Below are 27,656 nucleotides of genomic sequence, written 5' to 3'. Positions count from 1 at the left end.
ATGGTAGGAAGGCATCTGTCAAATACAGTGGCCTTAATTTCAGAAAAGAGATGTTAAAGTATTCTTTCTGATGATGATTAAGCAAAAGATACTGCTTGGATTGCTCCAGGTTTATAATAAAAATGTTATCTACAGAAAAAATTGCTTTATGTCTTCTCTGCTATGGTTGATGGACATTCATCCAATCCATGACACAAATTATCCATTTGTTTTGCTCTAGGTTAAAAAGAGAGTGGTTTTAGACTCAGTAATTGTGTGTGTGTGTGTGTGTGTGTGTGTGTGTGTGTGTGATGCATAGTTTGAAGGAATATTGAAAGCTAGATGGTTATACCAATATTGTAAGACTTGATCTATAGATAAATCATCTATATTGGATCCAAGGATGATGAGAGATGCTGTAAAAAGTTCCAAGTTGTCAATAATCATTTGTAGGCAGATAAATGTGCAGGAAAAGTAGAGGAATCATTAATTTCCAGGCCCAGCCTGCTCATCACCAGACAGCAGCAGCAAGTCCAATATATGCAAGTAATTCTACACATATAATCTTAGTATCAACTCTGTCTGGAAGGTATTGTCCCCATTTTATACATTGGAATTAGGAGAAGAAATTACTTGCCCAAGATTCCACAGTGCCTCAGAGACAGAATGGTGTTAGAACCTAAGTCTTCCAATTTCAAACCAAATACTTTCTAAGATGTTGGACTCATTCATTAATTGAACAAATATTTGTTGGGTATTTGCCATGTTACAGGCACTGTGCTGAGTTCCTTGTGTATGTTACCTCATTTTTTTCACAGTTACTTTACGAGATAGGAGTAAACATTTTTACTTTTTTACAGATCAGGAATTTGAGATTTAAAGAAGGAACAAGTTTTGTCACTCAGTCCGTGGCAGACCCAGAATATGAAAGATGCCTAATTTTTGCACAGATGTTAAAATTTCTTTTTCAAAGTCGTATGAAGCCAATTTAACATAAGGAATTAATTAAAACAATTCGATTGGCAAGAGTTGGGACCTACCACTCAGCATGATATCTCGATATTCTGACTAAAACACCTGGATTTGTTTTTGATTTGGGGCGACTGAGCAGATGTCCTAAAGTGAATGGGGAAAATAGCTCTCAGCCACAGGCCCCCCTGTAATAATTTGCCCAACCAGCAATAGATATTTTGTTTTACTCTAAATCTTTGCACTACTGGTAATTTCTGTATGCCAGGTCTTCTTCTGATGCTTGACCCTGACAACTGCATTCAGGGCGTCTCGCTGAGATCTAGAATGATTCTTTTTTTAAGTATAAATTATCTCGAAGGGATTGAATCTAATAAAGGTATAAGTAATTCCATCTGCGTTCCATTTGAGGCCTTGTCTTCACAAACATTGCCAGCTTGTTTTGGCTTTTGTTAAATCGTTTCATCAAACCATGAGCTGGGTTTTGGCCAAACATGGAAAGGTTTCAACCTATCTCCAATCTGTTGGTATGAAATAACAGGAAAAGCCTCTTTCCAAAAATAATTTGAGTGAAAAGTTAAAAATTATGGAGCTCCCCAAAAGATTCTTGTGGATTTAGATGCAAACTCTGCCTCAGTCTGCCTTCTCCTAGCCAGCCATGGTATCCTCCTTCTTATTATGGGTGGTCCAATAAGGGATAAAGTATTTACTGCTGTGGAAAATCCACACTAGGGAGTCCTAACACACCCTGGGGCCTGATTAGGGCAAATTCTCTAGAAGAGGTGACACTTGAACTGGTTTTGGGGGACGAGGTGGAATTACATGAAATCTCAGCAGAATAAATGCCTGGAAACACTAAACAGTGCAGAGTATGAAAAGAGCCACAATGGGGGGAAAGGAGTTCAGTGTTGCCAGAGTGTAGGATGTGGAGCAGAAGGAAAAGAGGCTAGACAGATTGGCAGAGGGCAGGTCTTGCTAGATATTGCAGGGTATCATGGGTAAGATGGGATACGGAACCTGAAAGACTGAAGCATGAAGCCCAGGATTTAGGTTTGAGCTCCTAGCCCAATGACTGGGTCCAAGTAATAAGGCAGAAGGAAACCTGGGAAAATCAGTAGGATTTGATCATGTATTGGTTCAGGTTTGTCAGTGACCCCTACTTTGTAAATATGCTTCACATACAGGAAGGAGGAATTTCCTCAGTGGGTTGACAGAAAGCCCTGTTGGGGAACAGGAAGAGCCTCCATCTTTGGAGCCATGCAAGCAGCTGACTTGAATCTGTGAGGGCTCAGGAAAATGGTGTCTGGCCTTTGCTGAAGCCACATTCCTATTAATGGAATGAGGCCTAGATGGTAGCTTAGATCAGAGGTTCTAAATTGGTAGCCCATGGACCAAATCTCTCACAAGTTGGGGCTGGCTCGCCAGTGTTTTAAAATTTGATTTTAGTGATTTTATTCAGCTCTCCAAAGCCCTTGCTCTTGGCTATTGTTTTACACTTGCCTATCTCACACTTTACCTACTACTCTACTCAGTTCCCTGGGACTTTTGGGTTTCCAAGTCCTAACTTGGAATGAAAAATGAAGACGAAATCTTGCCAGAACCTCAATATCTCTGACTCCGAGACAAGTCCAGGTAACGTAACTTCCAGAGGCTAGCACTTGGGAAGTGGGAGGTGGGAGTTGTTTTCAGAGCAGCAAGAAATGGGGGAGGAAATTCTTTGCAGCCATATTGGCAGGATCTTTCCTTTTCTCAGGAAGGCAGAGGCCAGGGTGGGATGGACTGCAGGACTCCAGGAAAGTGCTTTTGGAATGTTAGCCTTGCTGCAAGATTTAATTTTATGTGGAGATGATCACAGAATAGGTAGTTAGTGGCCGAGTGCGGTGGCTCATGCCTGTCATCCCAGCACTTTGGGAGGTCGAAGTGGGCGGATCACCTGAGGTCGGGAGTTCAAGACCAGCCTGACAAACATGAAGAAACCCCGTCTCTACTGAAAATACAAAATTAGCTGGGCAAGGTGGCACATGCCTGTAATCCCAGCTGCTCAGGAGGCTGAGACAGGAGAAAGGCTTGAACCCAGGAGGCGGAGGTTGCGGTGAGCCAAGATCGCGCCATTGCACTCCAGCCTGGGCAACAAGAGCAAAACTCCATTTAAAAAATACACACACACACACACACACACACACACACACATGAATAGGTAGTTTGTGTTGAGGGGCCAGAGGAGGCTTTCTAGTCAATGGTGTTTGTGATGAGATGCTGGCGGTGTAGAAAGGCCCTGGATCCAATGCTTTTATCTTAAATGAAAAAAAAAAAAATCTAAATTGTAGTTAAATGGAACAAGAGAAAATAATGTGAAAGTACAGTTGACCCTTGAACAATACAAGCTTGAACTGCATGGGTCCACTTATATGTGGATTTTCTCTGTCTCTGTCACCCTTGGGGCAGCAGGACCAGCTCCTCCTCTTCTTCCTCCTCCCCAACCTATTCAACATGAAGACAACAATGATGAAACCCTGTTTGATGATCCACTTCCACTTAATGAATAGTAAATGTATTTTATCTTCCCTATGATTTCCTTAGTAACATTTTCTTTTCTCTAGCTTACTTTATTGTAAGAATGCAGTATATAATATATATGTCATACAAAGTATGTGTTAATGGACTGTTTATGTGTCAGTAAGGCTAACAGTAGGCTATCAGTAATTGAGTTTTGGGAGAGCCAAAAGTTATACATGGATTTTTTACTGTACAGGTGGTTGGTGTCCTAACCCTTGTGTTGTTCAAGTGTCAACTATAAATATAAGCAGAAGGTAAAATCTACTATAATTGAATTTTTAAAACACTAGGATTTCAGCAGGGTCTTTTGTAAGAATTAAAATAGTTGAGGGGCCAGGTGTGGTGGCTCCCGCCTATAATCCCAGCACTTTGGGAGGCCAAGGCAGGCAGATCGCCAGAGGTCAGGAGTTTGAGATCAGCCTGACCAACATGGCAAAACACCATCTCTACTAAAAATACAAAAATTAGCCGGGCGTGGTGGCGTGTCCCTGTAATCTCCGCTACTCAGGAGGCTGAGGCAGGAGAATCGCTTGAACCCAGGAGACGGAGATTGCAGTGAGCTGAGAAGGTGTCACTGCACTCGAGCCTGGGAGACAGGGCAAGACTCCATCTCCAAAGGAAAAAAAAGAAGAAGTTCAACGCTGTTTAAAATATCGTGAAGAGTTTTGTTTTTCCGTTTTGTTTTATATTTATTTTTTTATTTTTGCCTTTTCAAGGGCAAATTCCTGAATACTGGGTGGAGCTGCTGTTTCTCCATGGTGATGGAAGATATGTTTTGTCTCTTTAGATTTAGGCTGCTGCCAGAGACACCGACTGTAGACTAAAGCAGGGAGAATTAGCTCCAAAGCACTGGGACAGAGGCCATCTGCTTGCGAAAGCAGCTTCTAAGAAAACACACCTGTTGCCCTACCCCTTCCTGCTCCTTCCCACAAGCCACTTGCCTTAATGGTGTTTGCCAAGAGAGCCATACCTTTGCCTCTTTTCATTGCATTTGTTTATCTGTTTCAAATTCTGTATGCAAGGCTCATTCTAATTGAGTCAATAAAATAAAATTCTCTAGGATGCTAGTTGTTGTGTTATGACTTCCAATAATCCTTGTTTTTGTTCTCTAACTACAGTTAGGGATTGTAATACCTTTATGTTGTCTTCCTATTTTAGCAGGAAGGGTGCCACTCAATCCCCAGCGACAGATGAAGAAGCAGTTGTAGCTTGTGCATTGCTGTTTCAATGATAACTTTAGCCCTGGATAATGCCCCTGGTTATGTATGTTGCTCACAGCTTCAGTGCGCGCGCGCACACACACACACACACACACACACACACTTACATGCTAGACACTGAGCATGAGTCTGTGACCTCCTATGTGAGTCAGAGTCTATATACTGTTAGGGTGGTCCTGTACAGTTTTAATATGAGTCTTTCGGGTTAGGCTTTAAAAAAAGAAGAAGAATCTGCTTGGCTTGTGATTATTGAAGCCAATGTTTTTAATGCCAGAACTGATTCTTCTACTGCTTGTGACTTCTGTTTGAAAGTTGCTGTTAAGGTCTTAAGGAAAGGATTTTCCCACACACATGTTTCTGAATAACCTATTCTGGTCAAGTTCACAGTCTTGACCTGCCACCATCTTTCATCTTACCTGGTCTGGGTGCCCAGAGACCTAGAGCATCTGAGCTGGCAGGATGGAACTTCTTGTGCCTGGGCGTGTCAAAACTTTTCCTTGGCACTGAGAAAGACAATGAGGCTCCGAAGGCAGAAAATTTCTTGGTGAGTTGAATAGTTATATAATTGTCATTGACAATCATTGAATTTTAAAGTAGAGTTTAATGAGAGATTTAAACATTGTACACTTTTAAAATGCTATAGAATTCGTATGAAGCATAGAATTTGTATAACCTTGGCAATGGCTAATTTTTTGATGGGAAGTTCAGGAAGCTTTATTTCTTACTTAAGTTCTAGATTATTCACATCCCCTCATTATTATTTACTGCTCTGTGTTGAATGGAGAAAGGCCTCTCCTTTATTGTGTTGCTTACAGCTCCAAAGCTGGAACTCAGATTTTTTTTTTATTTAATTTTACTTTAAGTTCTGGGATACATGTGCAGAACATGCAGGTTTGTTACATAGGTATACATGTGCCATGGTGGCTTGCTGCACCTATCAACCCGTCATCTAGGTTTTAAGCCCCGCATGCATTAGGTATTTGTCCTAATGCTCTCCCTTCCCTTTCTGCCCACCCCCTGACAGGCCCTGGTGTGTGATGTTTCCCTCCTTGTGTCCATGTGTTCTCATTGTTCAACTCCCACTTACCAATGAGAACATGTGGTGTTTGTTTTCCTGTTCCTGTGTTAGTTTGCTGAGAATGATGGCTTCCAGCTTCATCCGTGTCCCTGCAAAGGACATTAACTCATTCTTTTTTATGGCTGCATAGTATTCCATGGTGTATATGTGCCACATGTTCTTTATCCAGTCTATCATTGATGGACATTTGGGTTAGAACTCAGATTATTAAGCTTTGTCACTATGAGGCTCACCCAACTGCTTACTTAACATCTGTTTGGGCTAATGCCCCATTCCCCAGTTCCAACAGGTCACTCGAAATAGTGCTTCTTCTAGGAACTCCCTCTCTGCTCTCTTACCCTCTCCCAACTTCTCAGCACTACTGACAACATAAGAAAAGCCAGTCTGGAGTGGCTACCCAGGGTTTTCATCACCATGTTATCCCCAAATGGATTTAATTAACAGTGAAGTTAGTAAAGTTAGTACGGAAGATAACATTTCCTGTGTATATTAGTTGCCTAGGGCTGCTGTGACAAAATTCGACACCCTGGGTGGCTTATGACAACAGAAATGTATTGTCATATGGTTCTGGAGGCTGGAAGCCCAAGATCAAAGTGTTTGCAGAGTTGGTTCCTTCTGGAGGCTGCGAGGGAGAATCTGTGCCATGCCTCTCCCTCAGTGTCTGGTGGTTTGCTGGCGATCTTTAGTGTTCCTTGGCTTAAAGAGGCATCACTCCATCTCTGCCTTCATCTTTGCATGGAGTTCTCTCTATGTGCATGTCTCTGTTTCCAAAGTTCCTCCTTTTACAAGGACACCAGTGAGATTGGTTTAGGGCCCACAGTACTGACCTCATTTTAACTTGATTACCTCTGTAAAGACTATCTCCATATAAGGTCGCATTCTGAGGTTCTAAGGGGTTGGAACTTCAACATATGAATTTTGAGGTGTACTCAATTCAATTCACAACACTATGCTACCCAAATTTACTTATCTGGCCATCCTCCAGCTCCTCAGAGGTGGCAGCAAACTTTCCCTTCCTCCTTGCTCTAGCTGAGGACATCGCCCCCATCTTTGGTGTACCTTTGCCTGGGTGATCCTGTCAGACTGCATGGCCAGGAAAAAAAGGGAACTTTCCCTGTCCTTTTCCTTCTCTTCCTTCTCCTTCCTTCCTTCCTTCCTTTCTCTCTCTCTCTCTCCTTCCTTCCTTCCTTCCTTTCTCTCTCTCTCTCCTTCCTTCCTTCCTTCTTTCCTTCTTTTCTCCTTCCTTTCTTCCTTCCTTCTTTCCTTCTTTTCTCCTTCCTTTCTTCTTTCCTTCCTCCTTTCCTTCCTTCCTTCCTTCCTCCTTTCCTTCCTTTCCTTCCTTCCCTTCCTTCCCTTCCTTCCCTTCCTTCCTTCCTTCCTTCCTTCCTTCCTCCCTTCCTTCCTTCCTTTCTCTTTCTTTCTTTCTCTCTCTCTCTCTGTCTTTCTCTCTTTCCCTCTTTCTCTCTTTCTCTCTTTCTCTCTCTCTCTCTCTCTCTTTCTCTCTTTCTCTCTTTCTCTCTTTCTCTCTTTCTCTCTCTCTTTCTTTCTTTCTTTCTTTCTTTCTCAGAGTCTTGCTCTGTCACCCAGGCTGGAATGCAGTGGCACCATCTCGGCTCACTGCAGCCTCCGCCTCCTGGGTTCACGCCATTCTCCTGCTTCAGCCTGCCGAGCAGCTGGGACCACAGGCGCCTGCCACCATGCCCGGCTAATTTTTTGTACTTTTAGTAGAGACGGAGTTTCACCGTGTTAGCCAGGATGGTCTCAATCTCCTGACCTCATGATCCGCCCGCCTCGGCCTCCCAAAGTGCTGGGATTACAGGCGTGAGTCACTGCGCCCAGACCATCATTTTCTACTTTTTTGTAACTTGGCTGTACCAAATGTACTTGTGACCTCCCCAGGCAGCTCCTTTTCCAAACACCTGTAGTTACCCTCTTCCCTGCCTTCATGGTGCCTTTTCTGTTAGACTTTGTTCTTTTCTAGAGGCACATCATGTTTTGGACATCAGTCTAAGGAACCCACCATCAGGTTTAGCCACATTGACCAAATTGACCAGTTGCTTTAGGTATGTTTTTCAAAAAATATAAGAACTTTCTGCCCTCAAGAGAATCACTTTTATCCTCTGTTGCCCAATAAGTTATTAAAGACTAAGAAATTATATAAATAGTATATAGTATCTTTATGGAATTATGTGATACATTAACTTGAGGCTCTGAACAAGTCCAGCAGAATAGAAACCAGTTTAACTTTTTTCCAGAAATTTCTTATTATGAAATTTTTCAAAGAATTGTACAGTCAACACTCATATACCAACCAACTAGACTCCACAATTAATGTTTTTGCTATATTTGCTTTATTCCAGTATATCCAACTATTTATCCCTCTCTCCATCTATCAATCCCTTTTGATTTTTGATGCATTTCAAAGTAAGTCACAGACATCATGACATTTCATCCCTAATTATCTTAGCACATCTATCCCTAAACAGCTTTGTTTAAATCAGCATTTCCTTATCATATATGAACACAAAAATCACATATTTTCATTCACATCTATCGATGACACCCACATTTTAAGCTCCACAGGGCAGACTTTGGGCTAGATGCTTTGGGGTCATAAAGATACTACCTCTGTAATGAAATCTCAGCTTTATGACATTGCCACCCTGTCTCATTTAGGTTGATCACAGACTGGAAGTGGCCTAATTTAATCACCTTATTTTATGGATGGGGGAAGTGAGTCCCAGAAAGGTGAGGACTCTTGTCTGAGGTTATGCAGCCAGGAGGTGGCCTTTTGGGCATACAGCTTTTTCTACTGAAGGGCAAAGTTCTGCCTTCTTCTTGACCAGGTGGTGTTTTCATTTGGTTCTGGTCCTTGCACACTGCTGACTCCTTTGGTCTTTGTTTCACAGGTTCGTGTCTGGGCAGGCTCACTAGGCTCCTAGAAGATGGAAGCAGGGCCAGCCTTTGGCATCACTGAATGACTCCTTTGTAATTTTATTTCTTCCAATCACTGATTACCTCACATCCAGATTTCTTTTCTTTGGTAACTCCCACATTTTGTCCTCTTTTTCTAGATCTCCTAATCTATCTTCTCCTTTTTGGTGAAAGGGGATGTTTTCCTGGAGAGGTAGTCAACATACTCTATAGCAGACCTCTAACCCTCTTCATGACATTTGTAACACCTATCACAGCATGGGATCTAGGGAGGGGGTGACCCAAAGCAGAAATGGTAGCTCTCCAGTTTTATATTCTTCCTTAAAGATGTTTGTGATTCTAAACATTGTGTTGGTAATCCGTAGGAGAGCTACTGTCATAGCAGTGAAATATTTCATCCTCAGATCCCCATCAAAGAAATGATCATGGCATTTTAGAATAACTGAGGGAGTACAATTGCTTAAGGAAATGGATACCCCATTTACCTCAATGTGATTATTACACATTGTATGCCTGTGTCAGAATATTTCATGTGCCCCATAAATATATCCACCTACCATGTACGCATAAAAATTAAAAATAAAAAAGGAAATGATCATGGCATCACATAATTATCTTCTATACTTAAAAAAACAATTTTCTTGAAAGAGTGTATGTTTATTTATTTCATACACACTTCCTCTAATTCCCAGAAGGATTTGAGGCAGGGAAATTAAAAGTTTAGTTTTATTGAACAGTTTTTATAATGAATAATATAACACACAAACCCGAGAAAGACAAAGCTGTAATTTCTGTGTTTGATTCTTTTATTCATGGGAGACTATGTTGAGGTAAAGCAAAAACAAATTTTGTCTACCACGATTACAATACATAAAAGATTGTCAACGCCTTTCAAACAACAAAGGGTAGAGACAAAAGCTTGGTTATTAAACAAGACTCATTATGATTGCTGACATTTTAGAAAATGCAATCATTTGCATATAAAGTGTGATGAAGAGACAATTTTTATGGTTTTAGACATATTCTGAAAGACCTTGGAAGGCAATCTCATTCTAGTATCTCAAAGCGGCTGCATCTGGAGAAAGGTTTCTATGGCAACTTATGAACGCTTGATGTTTTTTATCTTTTTCAAGAGCATAAATCATCCCACAGCCTGAGGCTTCAGTAAAGGTCTCCATTATTTTACAAGCTATTGCCATTTGTTTTTATGTTATATATTTTGATTGTCCTAGAGGAAACAGAGCAAAGGTTACCATGTTTCCAAGAAGGCTTGCAGTCTATTTTTTTGTTTTCATTTTGGGTGACAAGACGTGAATAACATCATCTTAAACATTGCTTCTCAATGATCAAAATGATGGTACACATTGCAATATTTGGTTTATGTCATGTGTTGTTTAGATTTTCCCCAAAATTGTGACTGGTGCATTTTCAGGAAGAGAAGCCAGTTTGAACTTAAGGAGGAGGAACTGTTTGGCCAAAACACCCCCTAATATGTAGTTCAGTGGGGCTGCCCTGGAGAATGCTGCATTGTTCCACATGCCTGCAAATATTCCTCTAATGATATAGTCCCAAGGCTTTGGACATTGATAGACTCCAACATACTCTTTCCAAGAAAGTTAGTTTAAAAATTCTGATTTTAAAACTCTGCATGTTTCAAGAATTTTGTTTTAGCAACATGGATCTCTGTATGTTATAGGAGGCAATAAGGCTGAGGCAACACACGTTAGGACACAGAAACAGAACCAGGTTTCAGACCTAGCTCTGCCATTGCTAGCCGTATAGCTGTGAGCAAGCTCTTGAATCTCTCCGAACCTCATTTTACTAATCCGCAAAATAGGAGTAACGATGCCAGACTCACGGCATTATTGTTAAGGATTGAATGTGTGTGAGTGCTGGAAACTGTGCAATGCTGTACAAATGTAAGGTGGTAATTATTATTGGCTGGCTGTCTTTCTTTCCCTTTGAAAAAGTCAAAAGTTTATGTTACCATTTCTGGATGACCAGAGGAAATCAGTTTCAGTATGTCTTAAGTATTTTAGTTTCTCATACTGTATTTAAAATATTTTACTTATGCAGACATTGATCACTACAGCCATTTATTTATTTATTGACTCAGTAATCAAATGTCATCTCTGTAGAAAGGTTTTAAATAAATTCATTCTACAAACATGTAAGTGCCAACCATGTTCTAGAATTGAGGAGACAAAGAATAGACAATTAAATTCTTATTGTTCAGGAAATAAAAGTTTTATGAGCTTCAAGGCCACAGCATAAGCTGTTCAGGTGGTGCCCTGCCCAAGGGCATTTGGCTGATGAAGTGGAAGGGGGGTGTAATGCAGCCCCCCACTCTGCCAGCCAAGCCATTTGCATGCACCTTGTGAGCCGCATTCGCCTGAAGGAAGGACATGTTTTGGAAATTTACTAGCCACGAGTGTGTGCCTTCTTGCAATTTACACAAAGGCATGAGTGAATGCGCTAGCAGTGGCCCTGATGCTTGTATGATCTGTGACGTTAAAGAGAAGATTTGCAGTGTTTCACTGTGAAGTCGTGCTTGTTATCTGGAGTCAGGTTGCCTGAATTTGAATACTGGCTCTGCTACTTGCTAGCTGTGTGACCCTTGTGCACATTACTTGGCCTCTCTATGCTTCATTTTCTATATCTGCCTGCCTCATAGTTATTGGGAGGATAAATAAGTTCTTAAAACACTTAGAATAGCGGCTGGCACACAGTCAATGCTCAAAACGTTAGCTGTTTTCAGTGATGGCTTTACTGTTCAGGGTTTCCTTGCTACTCTGTGTTGAAAAGTTCAACAATTAACATCTAAATTCTACCTACAAAAACCACTTTTATGAATTTGATGTCAAATTGGTGATATTTATCTCCTTACCTCAGACCTTTTTGTGTGTGTTTGTGTCAAATAACTAGAAAGCATTCTCTTCAGAGAAATCAAAGAATTCCAGTTATGTGATCAGAAGGTGACTTGGTGGTTTTTAGAATTTTCTCATAAAACCATTGCTTTGTCAGAGTGATAGAGGTGATGAGGGATATTTGCATATTCTTGGTTTTTATAATCCCAGCACTTTGAGAGGCCGAGGCAGGCAGATCACCTGAGGTCAGGTGTTCCAGACCAGGCTGGCCAACATGGTGAAACTCCATCTCTACAAAACTCCATCTCATCTTTTTTTGTACAAAAAAGTACAAAAATTAGCAGGGCGTGGTGGTGCTTGCATGTAATCCCAGCTACTTGGGGAGGCTGAGGCAGGAGAATCACTTGAACTCAGGAGGCAGAGGTTGCAGTGAGCTGAGATTGTGCCACTGCACTCCAGCCTGGGTGACAGAGTGAGACTTCGTCTCAACAAAACAAAAACAAACAAACAAACACGACAACAACAACAGGAAAAAAAAAATCCCAAGGGAATGCCTATATAGTTTACCAGGATTACAATAGGGATTCTTTGAAGTATAGTGAATTTCATTGTCACTTTTGGTTCACGTGATTCCGTCTCTCTCTTTTCATAACTTTAAACTGTGAAAGAGTTCTTATGTAGTGTTTTCAAGACTATTAACTTTGCATTTTAATTTTTAAAAAAAGTTTTGTTAAATATCAAAGTTTGATATGAAGAGTGTGAAACAGATTGACAAAGCCAAGCATGAGGCAGGTGGCGATTTTGATTTTATCCTTCCCTTTGCATTCTGGCTCCTCTAACTGCCCTTAAGACACTGTAAAAAGGGCACTTGTGTGTTACCGCCACTGTGTATTTCCCAGTCTCCTACAGCATCTAACTTGGGCCATTTTCCTTGGCAAAAAACTAAAAGTGCAGAATGCTAATCATGTTGCACATCACTGATTTCTAAGTATTTAAAATAATTTGGGTGTCTACTTGTAACTGAGATTGTCGTCACTTTTACGAAAACTTCTCCAAGTAAACTTCTCAGAAGAGAGATGCAATATTTGTATAATTTCATAATATTAAATATTAGTCTACCATTATTTGTGTGTGCTGTGCTATGATTATTCATCCAAGGGCCTGTCATGGGGACGTAGGGACTGCTTCTGAAAGTGCCAAATTACCATTTGTTTGTGAGACTATAATTGATACTGCATGTTACAAGTGTCATTAGGTTTTTAAAAAGATGAAATGATGATAAGCTTGCTCCTAAATTGTTTGCAAAGGTTAAATATCTGTGAGAAAAGCTGGTATTTAAGATTCTTATATTTAGTCAGCAGAATGTTTTAAGACACTGTATATCAATCAGCGTATATGTAGAGTTACTGTGTTTTTAATTTTTTCTTTTTTGTCCAAGGGTAGTGGTTAAGAGTTCAGGTTTCGGGTTGAACTCTGACTCTGCCACTTACTAATTGTGTAACCTACAGTTAAGTCACTGAATGTCTCTAAGCTGCCATTTTTTTCTTTTTAAAATGAGGATAATAATATTCCTCAGCATTGTGGTAAGGATCAGTTGAGCTTTTTGTGTAAAGTGCTTCACACAGACCAAAGTACTTCATGCATTATGATGGTGGCTGTTATTACTGTGGGTATTTTAATTTTTTTTTTTTTTTTTTTTGAGACAGAGTCTCGCTCTGTCACCCAGGCTGGAGTGCAGTGGCATGGTCTCAGCTCACTGCAACCTCCGCCTCCCAGATTCAAGTAATTCTCCCTTCCTCAGTCTACCGAGTAGTTGGGATTACAGGCGCCTGCCACCACACCTGGGTAATTTTCGTATTTTTAGTAGAGACGGGGTTTCCCCATGTTGGCCAGGCTGGTCTTAAACTCCTGACCACAGGTGATCCGCCTGCCTCGGCCTCCCAAAGTGCTGATTACAGGCTTGAGTCACCGTGCCTGGCCGGTATTTTCATTTTTAACAAACAAATTGTTACTTGCATTTTATGAGGAGATTATTGCATAAATGTTTAAATAGTGGTGATTACATTGTCTAATGTTTTTAGGGCAAATGTATTTCTGCTACTGTATCATTTTTTTTGCAATAATATTGCACTTGAAAATTTCCATACTTCCCAGAGGATATATCATCTCTCATATTTTTGTTTCTATGGCAAAATGTGTTAAAAGTTCCAAACAACCAACATAGAAAAGAACTCTTGGGAAATAACTGTCTTGTAAGTGAGGGACGCTCTGTAGAGTTAATTGTCCTTGAGCAATCAAATCATTAGTCCTTTTATCATTCATCATTGAGGGAGGCTTTTGAGCTACCTCTTCTAGACAATCTTAATCACCTCTTGACCAGTCTCCAACTCAGTTTCCTATGTACCCTAACCTTCTAAATTGCAGTGACTTCCCTAAGCCACTGATATTTGGACCAATTTTTTTTTTCAGATCAATTTCTGTCAGTTGATTTCCAAAAAGCCTCTTGACTACCCCCTATGAACATTAGTGAGCTAAATTGTAAGTTATTTCCAGCAACACATTTTTGTGTTGCCTTTTTTAAAGATATTTTTGTAATTTTCTATTTATAATTGTTTAAGGTACATGAGCATAGAGAGCTCTGTTCAATGATTTGATAAGCCCTTTATTTGTTTTAATAACTGTTCATATTTAGCATCTGATATTATTGGGTAAATACATTTATTAAAAGACAGTACCTTTTGTGGAATACAAAATGCTTAGTGTATACAAGTGACGTTGTATTTCCTTCTGAACCCTTTTGTTTAAGCCTCAGCATGCTCAAGCGGTTTATCTCAATTCAGTGATAACAGCTGTTGCTATGACTGCATGTTATTTCATTTGTTGAACTGATGCTTGATGAGAAAAATGTCATTGTATTGTTTGTAATTTTGAACTTAAATAGAAGTGTTTTTTTTTTCCTTATGGAGGTAAAATTAGGAAATTGGGGTTGTAAATCCTGTGCCCTGTATTCCTAAATCAGGGTTGTGCAATGCTTGTGTACACTGCACGGGGTTCATGGGCTTTGGAACTGTTACCCCATCAGCAACTGGAAGCATTGGCTCTGCCCCCAGTGACAGGGATGGGAAGATGGATTAACTCAAATAATGAAATGTCAAATCAGCCTCTCTAAAAAATGAGAATTCCTCCTTTAAGATCACTGATAGACGGTGACTGAAGCGTTGGCTTTTCATTATGGTTTTTAATGTGGGCTCATATTTTATGTTATATGGATTCTTATAAACCACAACATACAGGTGTGTCTTAAAAACAAGTTGATCCAAAAAAGTGAGAAATATCTTTTGAAGTGTAGTTTCTCCCTGTAGCAAAAGTTGGAAGATGCCATCAATGAAGAGGATGGCCATGGGGGTCCGGGGAAGACAATGTTGTATAATGGCTGTGAATACAGATGCTGCAGTTAAACTGACTTTGTCACCTACTCCTTATGCGACCTTGGACATCTCTTTGGACTTGGATTTTCTTGGCCGTAAAATGGGAATGTCAACAGTACTTATCTCATGGGGTTGTAGAAGTTCATTGAATTAATTTATTAAAACAGAACCCAATATAATATGACTATTAGCTATTTTATAGGAATCTTTTTAATTTTGCAGTAGTGGAGTCTAAAAGGCACAGAACTATTATTTTTGAAAGACAAGATAGAAGCAGTTTTATCTATGTTGTAAGGCACAAGAGCATCTTGGCATGGCCTTAATATTTGGTCTCATAAAGCAAATGAGTAAGGTAATTGGAACTGAGCACATTCAGCCCACTCGTCATGGGAAGAGCACCAGGTTTCTGTTCTCTGAGAAAACTTGCTAAATCTTGTAAGAGTGCTTTGTAAAAAATGCAGTATTTTAAGAGCTTTGAGGTCAAAAACTACATCCAGAATGGATTAGTACCCCAAACTTTATACATGTACTCCACGCTATGCTTTGTCCTTTGTCAAAACGTATTGAACTCTGCATTAATGGATGTATCAGTCAGGGTTCTCCAGAAAGACAGAACCAACAGGATACATGGAAGAATACATTTACTGGGGAAATTGGCTCCCACCATCACAGAGGTAGAGGAGCCCCATGATAGCTGACTGCGAGCTGGAACATGGGAGAAGCTTTCTTGGTCTGGAAGCCTCAGAACCAGGGACGCTAATGGTGCAACTCCCAGTCCGAGTCCAAAAGCCCAAGAGCCCCCTAGAGGTCACTGGTGCAAGTCTCAGAGTCCAAAACCCGGAGTCTGATGTCCAAAGGCAGGAGGAGAACAAGCATCCCGCTCCGGAAGGGAGAATGAGGGCAGAGAGAGAGAGAGTCCCCTCTTCTTTCACCTGTTTGTCCCAGCAGAGACCCAGCTGATTAGATTGGATGGGGCCCACCCACATTGAGAGCCCGTTTTCCTCTCCCAGTCTGCCGACTCCCATGCCAGTTTCTTCTGGAAACACCCTCACAGGGACACCCAAAAACAATGCTTTGCCTGCCGTCTAGATATCCCACAATCCAGTCAAGTTGACACTTAAAATTAACCATCACAGTGGTTAAAGTTTATTGCATGTACATTTACCTCTGTAAAGCTGTGGGTTTTTTTTAAGAGCTAAATTCGTGGTGGTGAGAATGTAATAGGCATTCACTAAGTATTTTTGACTAAATTAATAGTTAAATTAGTCATGAATGGAATTATTTCATTCTGCAGTGATGGATCACATCAGGAAATCAAGATGCACAAGGGGTCGAATTTTATGTCCTTGATTTTGAAACTTTACGTCAACTTCTAAAAGTCCAACTTTAATAGTAAATCCCAGTTCCTGGCACATGCTTTGAAGGCCCACTGTCCCTCAGTTTACCGGTTTTTCATATTTACCCTGAGAATGAAGTCAGTGACTGGACTTGGTCCTGTGTCTGTGACTCATATATTTCTCTTGAGCATGGCCTTGTGTTCTCATTTATATTATCAGACATGCAATTTAGACATTAAAATAGACATTTTGATATAGTGACAGAGGATGTGTTTAAGATTTGAGAAATTTACCAAAAAATGAAATCCCTTTTGTTGTTTCCAGAAACATCAGACTCTGGGCCTCTATTGACAAACCGTATCCACTTGTAAGTTGAATGTAACAATAGGTTGTGTACTTGAGCCAGCACGGACTTTTCTCATTGACTGTTAGCATGAGGAGCTTGTCTGGCATCCTTGTAAAATATTTGATCCTGATGTCTTACTGTCTTTTCTCCCAGGTATGGCAGCAGCCAAACTTCTGCATGACTCTGGACTGAATGTGGTTGTTCTGGAAGCCCGGGACCGTGTGGGAGGCAGGACTTACACTCTTAGGGTAAGGCATTAAGAATTCGGTGGACAAATATGGGACTGAAGTTGAGTTTGGGGCTTCATTTTTGGTTTTTCCCCAAAAAATCTTCAATTTCATTTGACTCTGAGAGGGTGAAAATAACTCTGAAACATTCTTTACAGCCTCTCCCCCAGTTTGCCTTCCTTTCAATTCTTCTGTTCCTTTTTGTCTTTTTATCTCTTGATATTTGGCTTCATAGAGTTAGGATTAAGAGGGAAATGGGCAGATATGTGTGTTCCTCTCTCTCTCTCTCTCTCTCTCTCTCTCTGTGTGTGTGTGTGTGTGTGTATGTGTGTGTATGTGTGTGAAATAGGAAGAAAAATAACATAATTATTTGTACTTTCCACTCCTAACTTCAAGGCTTCCTTTACACCAACACAATCTTTCCAATCATACAAACTAAACTTTTTTGGAGAGATTTTCTCCCATTTTTAAATTTACTTTTCAAATTTTATTTTATTTTTAATTGACAAGTCATACTTGTATTACATTTATGGAGTACAATGTGATGTTTTCACCATATGTATACAATGTGGAGTGATTAAATCAAGCTAATTAACATATTCAGCGCCTCACTTTCTTGACATTTTTTGTGGTGATACATTTGAAATTTACTGTTTGTTATTTTGAAATATACAATACATTATTATTACTACAGTTACTGTGCAATGGATTTCAAAACTTATTCTTCCTGTCTAGCTAAAATTTTGTATCTTGGACCAGCAGCTCCTCATTCCCCCAGTTCTCACCCCCCAGCCCCTGATAATCTTCATTTTGCTCTCTACTTCTATGAATTCAACGTGTTTTAGATTCCACTTATAAGTCTTTCTGTGCCTGGCTTATTTTACTTAGCATAATGTCCTCCAAATTCATCCATGTTGTCCCAAATGACATTTCTTTATTTTTAAAGGCTGAATAGTGTTCCATTGTGTGTATATACCATGTCTTCCTCATCCATTTATCCACTGACAACACTTAGGTTGATTTCATATCATGGCTACTGTAGATAATGCTGCAATGAACATGGGTGTGCAGATATCTCTTCGGCATATTGATTTCAATTCTTTTGGATATATTCCCAAAAATAGGATTGCTGAATTATACGGTAGTTCTATTTTTAGTTTTCTGAGGAACCTCCATACTGTTTTCTGTAATAACTGTACTGATTTACATTCCCACCAACAGTGTACAAGGGTTCCTTTTCTCTTCATCCTTGACAACACTGGTTATTTTTCATCTTTTTGATAAAAGCCATTTTAACAGGTGTGAGGTGATATCTCATTTTGGTTTTAATTTGTATTTCCCTAATGATTAGTGGTACTGAACTTTATCCATGAACCTGTTGGCCATTTGCATGCCTTCTTTTAAGAAGTGTCTGTTCAGTTTCTTTGCCCATTTTTAAAAATTCTGGTTATTTGTCTCTTGCTATTGAGTTGTTTGAGTTTCTTATATAATTTGGATATCAACCTCTTATCAGATGTATGGCTTGCAAATATATTTTCGCACTCTGTGGGTTGTCAGTTTATTTTATTAATTGTTCTTTTGCTGTGCGGGAGCTTTGTGGTTTGATGCAATTCCATTTGTCTGTTTTTGCTTTTTTTCCTGATCTTTCAGGGCCATATCCAAAAAATCATTTCCCTGACTAGTGTCATGGAGCTTTCCGCTTGTTTTCTTCAAGTAATTTTGCAGTTTCAGGTCTTATGTTTAAGTCTTTAATCTATTTAGAGTTGATTATTTGTGTATGGTGTTTGTATATGGTATAAGATAAGGGCCTATTTTTATTCTTCTGCATGTGGATAGCCAGTTTTTCCTGTACCATTTATTGAATAGACTGTCCTTTCCCCATTGTGTGTTCTTGGAATCTTCATCAAAACTCAATTGATTGTAAATGCGTGGGTTTATTTTTGAGCTTTCTATCCTGTTCTATTGGTTGGTGAGTCTGTTTTTATGCCAGTACCATACTGTTTTGATTAACATTGCTTCATAATATATTTTGAAGTTGGGTAATATAATGCCTTCACCTTTGTTCTTTTTGTTTAAGATTGTTTTGGCTATTTGTAGTCTTCTATAATTCCATATGAATTTAAGGATTGTTTTTTCTGTTTCTGTGAAAAATAACATTGGCATTTTGATGGGGATTGCACTGAATCTATGGATCGCTTTGGGTAGTATGGACATTTTACATTATTAGTTCTCCCAATCCATGAACATGGATATGTTTTTATTTATTCACGTAAACTAAACTTTTACCTGCCTAATTTTCCTTGTTTTTGCTTCAGTTAATTTTTATATTTTTTAAAGAATTATTTACCAATTTATAAATACTCTTATTTTAATTGCTAGTTAGTTGTTTCAATTCTGACACTGTTGCCTAAAATTAATGATTTTCTATTTAAACACAAAGTCAAGCAAAGCAAGTTTCTCTGCAAGGAAATGCCCTACTTCCATACATTCAAGATATGAATAATAGACATAGATGCTACAGAGTGTTTTCATTTCCAGAGAGATAAGACATATACAATTCTGACTCACAGTTCTTCTTTTGGAAGGATTCATCAATGATATATATCTGGTGCTTTGTACTCATTCTTTTTTGTAAAATTATACTTTAAGTTCTGGGATACATGTGCAGGGGTGGGATCTGCTGAGCTAGATCACTTGGTTCCCTGGCTTCAGCCCCCTTTCCAGGGGAGTGAACGGTTCTGTCCCACTGGTGTTCCAGGCACCACTTGGATATGAAAAAACAAACAAACAAACAAACAAACAAAAACTCCTGCAGCTGGCTCAGCGTCTGCCAAAATGGCCGTGGAGGCTTGTGTTTGAAACCCAGGGCCCTGGTGGCATAGGACCGAGGGAATCTCCTGGTCTGCGGGTTGTAAAGACCATGAGAAAAGCATAGTATCTGGGCCTTAGTGCACTGTTCCTCATGACACAGTCCCTCACAGCTTCCCTTGGCTAGGGGAGGAAGTTCCCCAACCCCTTGCACTTTCCAGGTGAGGCAACACCCCACCCTGCTTAGGCTCACCCTCCATGGGCTGCACCCACTGTCTAACCAGTCCCAACGAGGTGAGCCAGGTACCTCAGTTGGAAATGCAGAAATCACCTGCCTTCTGCATTGATCTCACTGGGAGCTGCAGACCGGAGCTGTTCCTTTTTGACCGTCTTGCTAGCCCTCTGTACTCATTCTTTACTTTGAGTCATCTCCTTTGTAATTGAATTTGTCCTCAAAACAAATGTCTACTGAGTACCTACTATGGGTCAGGCACAGTAATCCCCCCAGAATGGCCTTGCTCCACAGACTTTACAGTCTCCCAGGGGGACACTGACTGTTATAATTGCCTAATTATAGCTTTTCAAAGAAAATGCTACAATGAGGGTGAGTGACAGCTTGGAGTGGTGCCATAGGAGGCATAAGAGGGCACCTTACCAGTCTTGAGAGCCAGAGGCTCAGATAAGCCTGAAAGCCTTATCTGTTATTGACCATGACATATACCCCCTAACCTAGTTATTTGTGATTTCACACAGGCCTCCAAACTTGGTCTAGCCCTTCTTGTCTACTGGCCATTGTTTTTGCCGTTCTGTGTTCCTCAAATCTCTTTTTGCCTTCGTTGTATGGCAAAATCTTCACATACTTCTGGGATATTATCCCTTCCCACTCCAATCGAAAGCTACTTGCCTTTCTTCTGTGTTAATACTACTTACCTGTTCCACACAAGGACAATTATTATATGTTGCGGTACAGGTTTTTGCCTATGTACATCTTATCTCCCCCAGTTCTTGAAATCTTCATATTCCTTGAAAAATACAGCATATAAGAGTGCCTTTTACATAAAGAAGCTGGTTTAGTACAATTAGGTGCTGAATTTTTAAAAACCTCTTTCTCTCATTTATTTGAGAAAATTTATTGGACAACTGCTATAGGTGTTTGGAATACTTTAGTGAGTAAAACAAAGATGCCTTGTGAAAATTGCATTTTTGAGGGGTAAGTGAGTGGGAAGCTAGATAAAAAATAAGCAAATAAACAAAAACAGAAAAGAAGGACCATTTCTAGTGCTTCTAACTAGTAAGAACCTGGTTTTTCTTAGACATACTCAGAAATAGGAAACGTTTCTATTCATTTTATTGTTCAAAGGTTGCCCCTCAGTCGTTGGAAATGAAGCCAATTCAAAACTATGTAAATATACTATAAAACATAAAAGCAATTTCAAAGTCCAAATTATGATCAAATATTCCCTAGTGCTATTTTCAAATGTCTGGATTAACAAATCACATAAGAAGTGATCGTTTTCTTTCTTGCTTTTTCTCTAGCGTTGGTCCCCTCAACGTTTACCTGAAGTACTGAGTAAAGAGATTCATCAACAATTCACAGCTCACAAATTCAAAGCACTAAAAACCAAACCACGTTATAGTATATTGAAAATGATGAGGTTTAGAAGCTCTTGCCTATTCAGCGTTCAATCAATTTTGCTTTAAATTAAAGATTGATTTAATAACTAAGTCATGTGAATGAAGTAGAGTTAAGAACAAAATCTAGTTTGTCATAGATATACCTTAAGTTGTATCTATAACTTGTGAAATGTTGATTTGCTTATTTCAGGACTGTCTTTTGCTATTTTATACATGTTTTACAAATTTTTTTTTATTTTTTCCTATGGGGAAAACAGAACCAAAAGGTTAAATATGTGGACCTTGGAGGATCCTATGTTGGACCAACCCAGAATCGTATCTTGAGATTAGCCAAGGAATTAGGATTGGAGACCTACAAAGTGAATGAGGTTGAGCGTCTGATCCACCATGTAAAGGTAAGATCAGGCCAGACTTTGAAGGATTTGAAAACTTCTCTATGATGTTTCCTTATATAAATTCCAGATCATTCTTTCAGAGAATCTTCTATATCTCTGGACAATGCAAATGTATTTTATAATGGCATTTCAGCCACTCTGAGATTCATTTGCTATTACAAAGGGGAATTAGGTGGAAATTCTAAACCTATTTAGAAAGGTTATTGATGAAGTGGTATCGTCCATGTGGTAAAATGTTTATCAAAACCCATAGAGAACAAACATTTGTGCTTTATTTATTAAATATCCATTTAAATACCTGGAACTCTTTTATATTATACAAAAACCTGTGCAAAGTTTTTAAAATGCTGCCCTAGACTGCACATGGTAAAGAGTATTTGCAATATGCCTAATGAAATATTCTTACGTTTTATCATTGTGGCCTATATATCAGCTAAAGTTATTCTCCTTTGGAGATTGACATCAAAGTGGTTCAAGTCCCAGATCCTGTCTTTTGCAAGGAAGCTTCATTGTTCTCCCCGAGATTTCTGTGAATTTACTGGGTTTCTCATTCCTGTGATCATTCGTGGCTCATGGTTCTGGCTTCCATGATACCTATGTTCATTCACATCTCATGGCCTGTGATTCTTTTCTTCTCTTTGCTTATGCCAACCTGGGTTCACACTCACCTCTTTGTCCTGATTTTTCTCAGACCACCATAAGCTGTGTGAAAAGCAAACTTGACTGAAGTTTTGAGCAATGGAGTTGGGGTGGGAAGGCTCTTAAATTTGTAGAAATACAAACAGATTAGAACTGAATGTTGGACATTCATTCTAATAACCTCTTAGATCAAAGCATCCCCTGAGGATTTCTCACTGGTCACATTTCTCTGCAGATTCCAGTCTCCTACCATGCTGCTGGTCCTCAGACTCTCTTCACATCTCCCTGCTCCTCTGTTTTTCCAGCATCCTCATCTTGGTCCACAAAGTCACTCATGTTCTCTTGACAATCAAACAATCACCTAATCTGGGCCCCATCCAGGAGTCCCATGGAAGAACTGGCAGAGGTTTTCAATTTCAGTCTTTCCTCTCTCATCTTCACTTGCTCCTGTAGGTGGAAGTAAGCAGCGTAGGAACTTATTCCTCACTGGTAGAGAACACCCCCTTATAAGACAGAAGAAACTAGCAACAGTCAATTTTGATTTATATAACAATTTTGACATCTTTATATTATTTGTGAGTGATAATATCGAGACAAATAACTGACCATAAATCATGAAACATTTAATAAAATGGGAACTAAGCAGCTACTTAATTTGGTATAATGTGGGTAAAAGTTTTCCTTAATTTATAAATAAATGTTTGGGTTGACCTTCAAATTTTATTTTATATTGGCCGGGCGCAGTGGCTCACACCTGTAATCCCTGCACTTTGGGAGGCCGAGGCGGGCGGATTGCCTGAGGTCAGGAGTTCCAGACCAGCCTGGCCATCATGGCAAAACCCCGTCTCTACTAAAAATACCAAATTTTATATTATAAGCCTTTCCACCTTCCTTCCCTATGTGTCGAGGAGAAAAAGAGACACATGAATTAGAAATGAAAATCTACCATGGTGATAATGTGATGTGTTGAATATCAATCAACAGTTCTTAACACCCTTTGTTGAGTTCTTTGTTTTTTTAAATATAGGTTTTCTTGACCAATTTCTTATGTCTTATTCTACCTGTAAGGCTTGCAGAGATTGACTTCTCAGAACACTAGGATCTTTAAATTTCTCCAGTCAAAGGAGATGACCAGAGATTATATTCACTTGCCTGTCTTTGTGTGTACAGAGATTATTGTCAGCTCAGAGCTATGTCCAGGATGCTTTGTTTTGTCCTGACATTAAGTCCCTTGTCTGAAAGAAATTGCTGAGTCATCAATTCCAGGAATGATGTTACACTTAAATGATATTTCACAGTGATGGCCAAATGTGTTGCTTTTTCACTATTTCCATTACTCTATGTGCAGTTAGGAAAATACAAGTAATTAAGCCATAGTCCGTCCTTAATACAGGGTAAATGCATATGCCAGTAATGCTCTTTATACTTAAAATATGTCTTACTGCTTTTTAATTATGACAGAAGTAAAGCATGTTCATTGTAAAAATATGGTTAGAAAATATAGATAAACAAGAACAATTAACAAACCCCTTTATAATATTAGATCATTCTAAAATACTCTCTTGGTTCGTAGATTTTCATATTCCTGTATTGCTATTTTCTGACCTCTGCTGGAGGAAATGGGAAATATCAATGCATTTTAAGAAATTGTATGCACATGCATATGTGTGTATGTTTTATGTAGTAACTTACTCTCAAATTAATTATCACTAATGAGACAAATTGAAAAAATAATGATGCTGTGAAACAAAGGTTTTTGCAGTCTTGACAAAGGTGCCAATTTGGCCTCCTCGTGATCAGTCATATGCAGTGAAGAGCTACATGATAATACATAATGACGAAGACCTTATAGCTAAGAAGTCCTCCTCAAACTAAGTACTTGTTCTCTACCATCTCCACTTCCATGTCTTTGTCTACGTCATTTTTCTCATTTTTGAGCTGTAAAAAGCATCTCGGATGGCTACATTCATTTCTGGAATTATTAACAAGAACCTTGACATTCTTTCTCCTACTATGTACTAGAGAATGCAGTTGAGAAATTTGTCTCCTGTGTCATGGAAAGCAGTGCTTTGGGAATTTGAACATTGTCCTCTGTTACCTATTTTAATAACTACTGTCCCCGAGTGCAAACTATAGTTCATGTAAATAGATAGTGTATTTAGTCTTTGTTTTTTTTTTTTTTCAGCAAATCTGCATGTATTTCTTAATCTGAATCCTGAGAGTATCAAGTATGCTACTTGCCATATTGTCAGATCCTATCAAAGGGATCTGCTTTTAAAATTTTTTACGTGGCTGATAATGGGAAATAGAGTTTTATGTGCAACTTTAGCAACATTAAGCTAAGGAACTTGGATATAGTGGTTGATATTGAAATGAATGAAGTGGAGCTACCCAGAAAAGGGGAAGGGTACAGCAGCTCATGGTGGGCTAACTACCCAAATGAAAGAGTGTCTTTCCTCAAGAGAGGATGACTCCCAGTATCACCAGTTCTGTCGCAGTTGTCATAGAAATGTTCTTCTGATAGAGGAAATGTGTTCATGCCGCCTCCATAATAGGCATCTTTAAACCCCTAGTGTGCTGTGATGAACAGGCTTCTGTCTCAATCTGATCTGCCAGACATGTTTGTATCTACTGAGTGGCATTCATTTTTAATGCTCTGTAGATCTGTTATATGCTGTTAAAGTAGGGTTTTCCAAAGACAACTTCATGAATAAAAGATGTGATACCAAACTATACTGGGATTTAATTATCAGTGAGAAAGGGATCGCTTCAGCTCAAATCTATATAATTTAGAAGGTGTTTTCCTTACTTCTAAAGTCAGTGATGCAGCTGTTAGTACTTTACAATTATTGTTAAACATCTACTGAGATTTTTGATCCATTTTACAAATAGGCATGCTAATTTCCACTGATATCGTTTGGAAGGCAGCTGTTTAGATGTCTTGGAAGTAACTTGAAAAAATTGTTTACTTTTAAGGAATATTTCATAATTAAAAAGAAAAAGATAAAAACAAAAACTTCTTAAGGAATCCTGCTATATTTTGACTTATGTTTCTTTCTCTTTCATTGTGTGTTTACATGTGCACGCATGTGTGGTTGTTTTTGTTCTTTTGGGTTCTTTGAAGAAGTTGGAGAAAATTCTAAGGTTTGGTACAATGTAGACAAATAAAATTTCTCTGTCTCAGAAGCTTTCATCCATCCAAAATTTGAAACTAAAGTCTGGTAAAAGCACCCATGCAACTGCTCTGGGACTGAAGGTTGAACTGTTAAGAGTTTTGCCAATTTATAAAGATGTAGTGTGACTTAAAATTAAGAGCCCAACTTCATACTGATATTCATTTCCAAACTTCAGCTATCTGGAGAAGCTGAGCAAAAGGACATTTTGGTCTTAACCTACTTCCTAGTAGGCAGGAAAAAAGCTTATTGCCAAAGTCTTTTTTGTGTTGCATATGGTCAGCCTTCAATGCTAAAGACATGTGAATGAGGATTCATCTCTCAAATATGTTGTCTACTTGTTGCTGCCATAGCTGCTGTTGCTCAAACAGCCTCACAGAGGAGGACGCATTTGGCACAACCCCTCAGTCTTGCTGACAACTCCGAAATCCAGTTGAAAATATGATACACAAAAAGCACACAAAGGCAGAGAGGTGAAACTCTAGCTATCTATCTGCAGTGCCATTTCAGTTAATCTCTGTCTGAATAGCCTCTCAGTACTAAGGAACAGCAACAGGATTAAAGTAGAAATATTGAGACATAAAATATGCAAATGATAATTGCATTTAGCAAATGGAAATCGTCCTGTAGTGTAAGGTCTTGGCATCTCCTGGAGATCAACAGGCCAGAAGTACCCAGTCTTCTCTAGGTCAATATTCCCTTCTTCACACCCCCATCCCTGATCCTATTAATCCAGGGGAGCCTGGATCAAAGTCCAGAATACACTTGCTTCTCTCATGAAGATAGAAGTTTCCAAGAACAGGTTAGACCAACTCTTGTTTTTATTCAGGAACAGTTGCCCATTTTACATGAACTTCACACTTACCACGTTGAGCTTACCGGCTCTGTGAGTTTGCCCTTCCTGAAGTGGGGCTCAATGAACCTTTTCTGTCACTTCCACCCACACTGCATTTCATTTCTTATTTGTTTGAAACAAATATGTCTTATTATGGAAAACTTTTTTCAAGGAAAAAATGTGGAGAATAGTAATTTTCTCTCTAGTAAGTGAAACACATTTGTCTAGTGATCATTCTAAAGCTTATGCTATTATTCTGGAAACCAAAGTGCTCATTTGTATTCTTTAGAGAATACAGGCAGATCTTTGGCATGTAATAATTTGCTGAAAATTATGCCTTTGATGGCTGGATTTGGAGCAACATTTAGGGTATGAGATGAATTCATTTTCCGCCTCCAAGGTTTCCATTTGGAACTTAAAATATGGTACAATCAGTAAACATATTTTCTATGCACACACGCACATATCTGGATAAACTTAACAGTGACTATGGTTGTGGGTAACAGAGTTAGCTTTAAATTTTGCTAGGACTGGAGGGTAGACAATGTATGGAATTCAGTTAGGATAGTGAAATTCACTAAGGGAAACAGCGATATAGCTTAAATCTTGTACAAAATGTTGCAGCTTCTATACCATGTGATTATATGGTATGACCAAGTAGTCCAAAGGAGCTGCAATGACAGGGGGCCCAGCTTACCAAAGGATGGTGACTAATAAGGGGACAATGTAACTGATTAAAGAGAGTTTTGGCAACTTGCAGTACCAAGAGATTGACAGGAAGTGCAAGATGGCCTGAAATGTGTTAGCCTGCCTTACCATGTCATCAGCAGAGCAGCAGCCTGCAGAAAGGCTTAGGCATGGATTCCCAGACTATGTATCACATGTCCTGGGCATTTCTCTTGGCCTCTGCAACCACCAAGAAGTAATAACAATGGTAACATGACTCTTATATGGACATCTAGAAACTACCAAGTATTTCCAATCTCAAATAACTATAAGTTATTTGGTTGTGCATTAGAAGTATTATCCCCATTTAACAGGTGAGGACCTAAAGGTTACAGAGATTAATTGCAAATGACAAGATGCAATGGGGTCAGAGCATGAGTTGAGGCTTTTGGGTGTCACAAACACACCGCAAAGAGCTCACTGTCTGCTGGTTGGGGACTACTTTTTGTCATTTCCTTCTAAGCCTCAGCACCCAGTTGACCCGCCTTTCTTCTTGCCAAACTT

At 39.3% G+C, this 27,656-nt stretch overlaps 1 protein-coding gene across 4 annotated transcripts in view; it reads left to right on the top strand.

The window, feature by feature from the left end:
* The window catches only part of MAOB (monoamine oxidase B), a 124,468-nt gene that overhangs the window by 29,285 nt on the left and 67,527 nt on the right, over window positions 1–27,656 (top strand). For 2 of the 4 annotated variants that reach the window (XM_015127231.3, XM_077988215.1), the window contains 4 exons: window positions 2,481–2,580; window positions 5,105–5,268; window positions 16,868–16,962; window positions 21,642–21,779. In XM_015127231.3, the coding sequence (XP_014982717.1) occupies window positions 16,870–16,962; window positions 21,642–21,779 (231 nt within the window). In that variant the 5' untranslated portion in view covers window positions 2,481–2,580; window positions 5,105–5,268; window positions 16,868–16,869. The remainder of the gene's footprint in view (window positions 1–2,480; window positions 2,581–5,104; window positions 5,269–16,867; window positions 16,963–21,641; window positions 21,780–27,656) is intronic. The other 2 variants (XM_015127230.3, XM_077988213.1) reach the window with 1 other exon arrangement.

This window comes from Macaca mulatta, chromosome X, assembly GCF_049350105.2.
Source record: "Macaca mulatta isolate MMU2019108-1 chromosome X, T2T-MMU8v2.0, whole genome shotgun sequence".
NCBI lineage: Eukaryota > Metazoa > Chordata > Mammalia > Primates > Cercopithecidae > Macaca > Macaca mulatta.
This window is presented reverse-complemented; position numbering and strand designations above follow the sequence as displayed.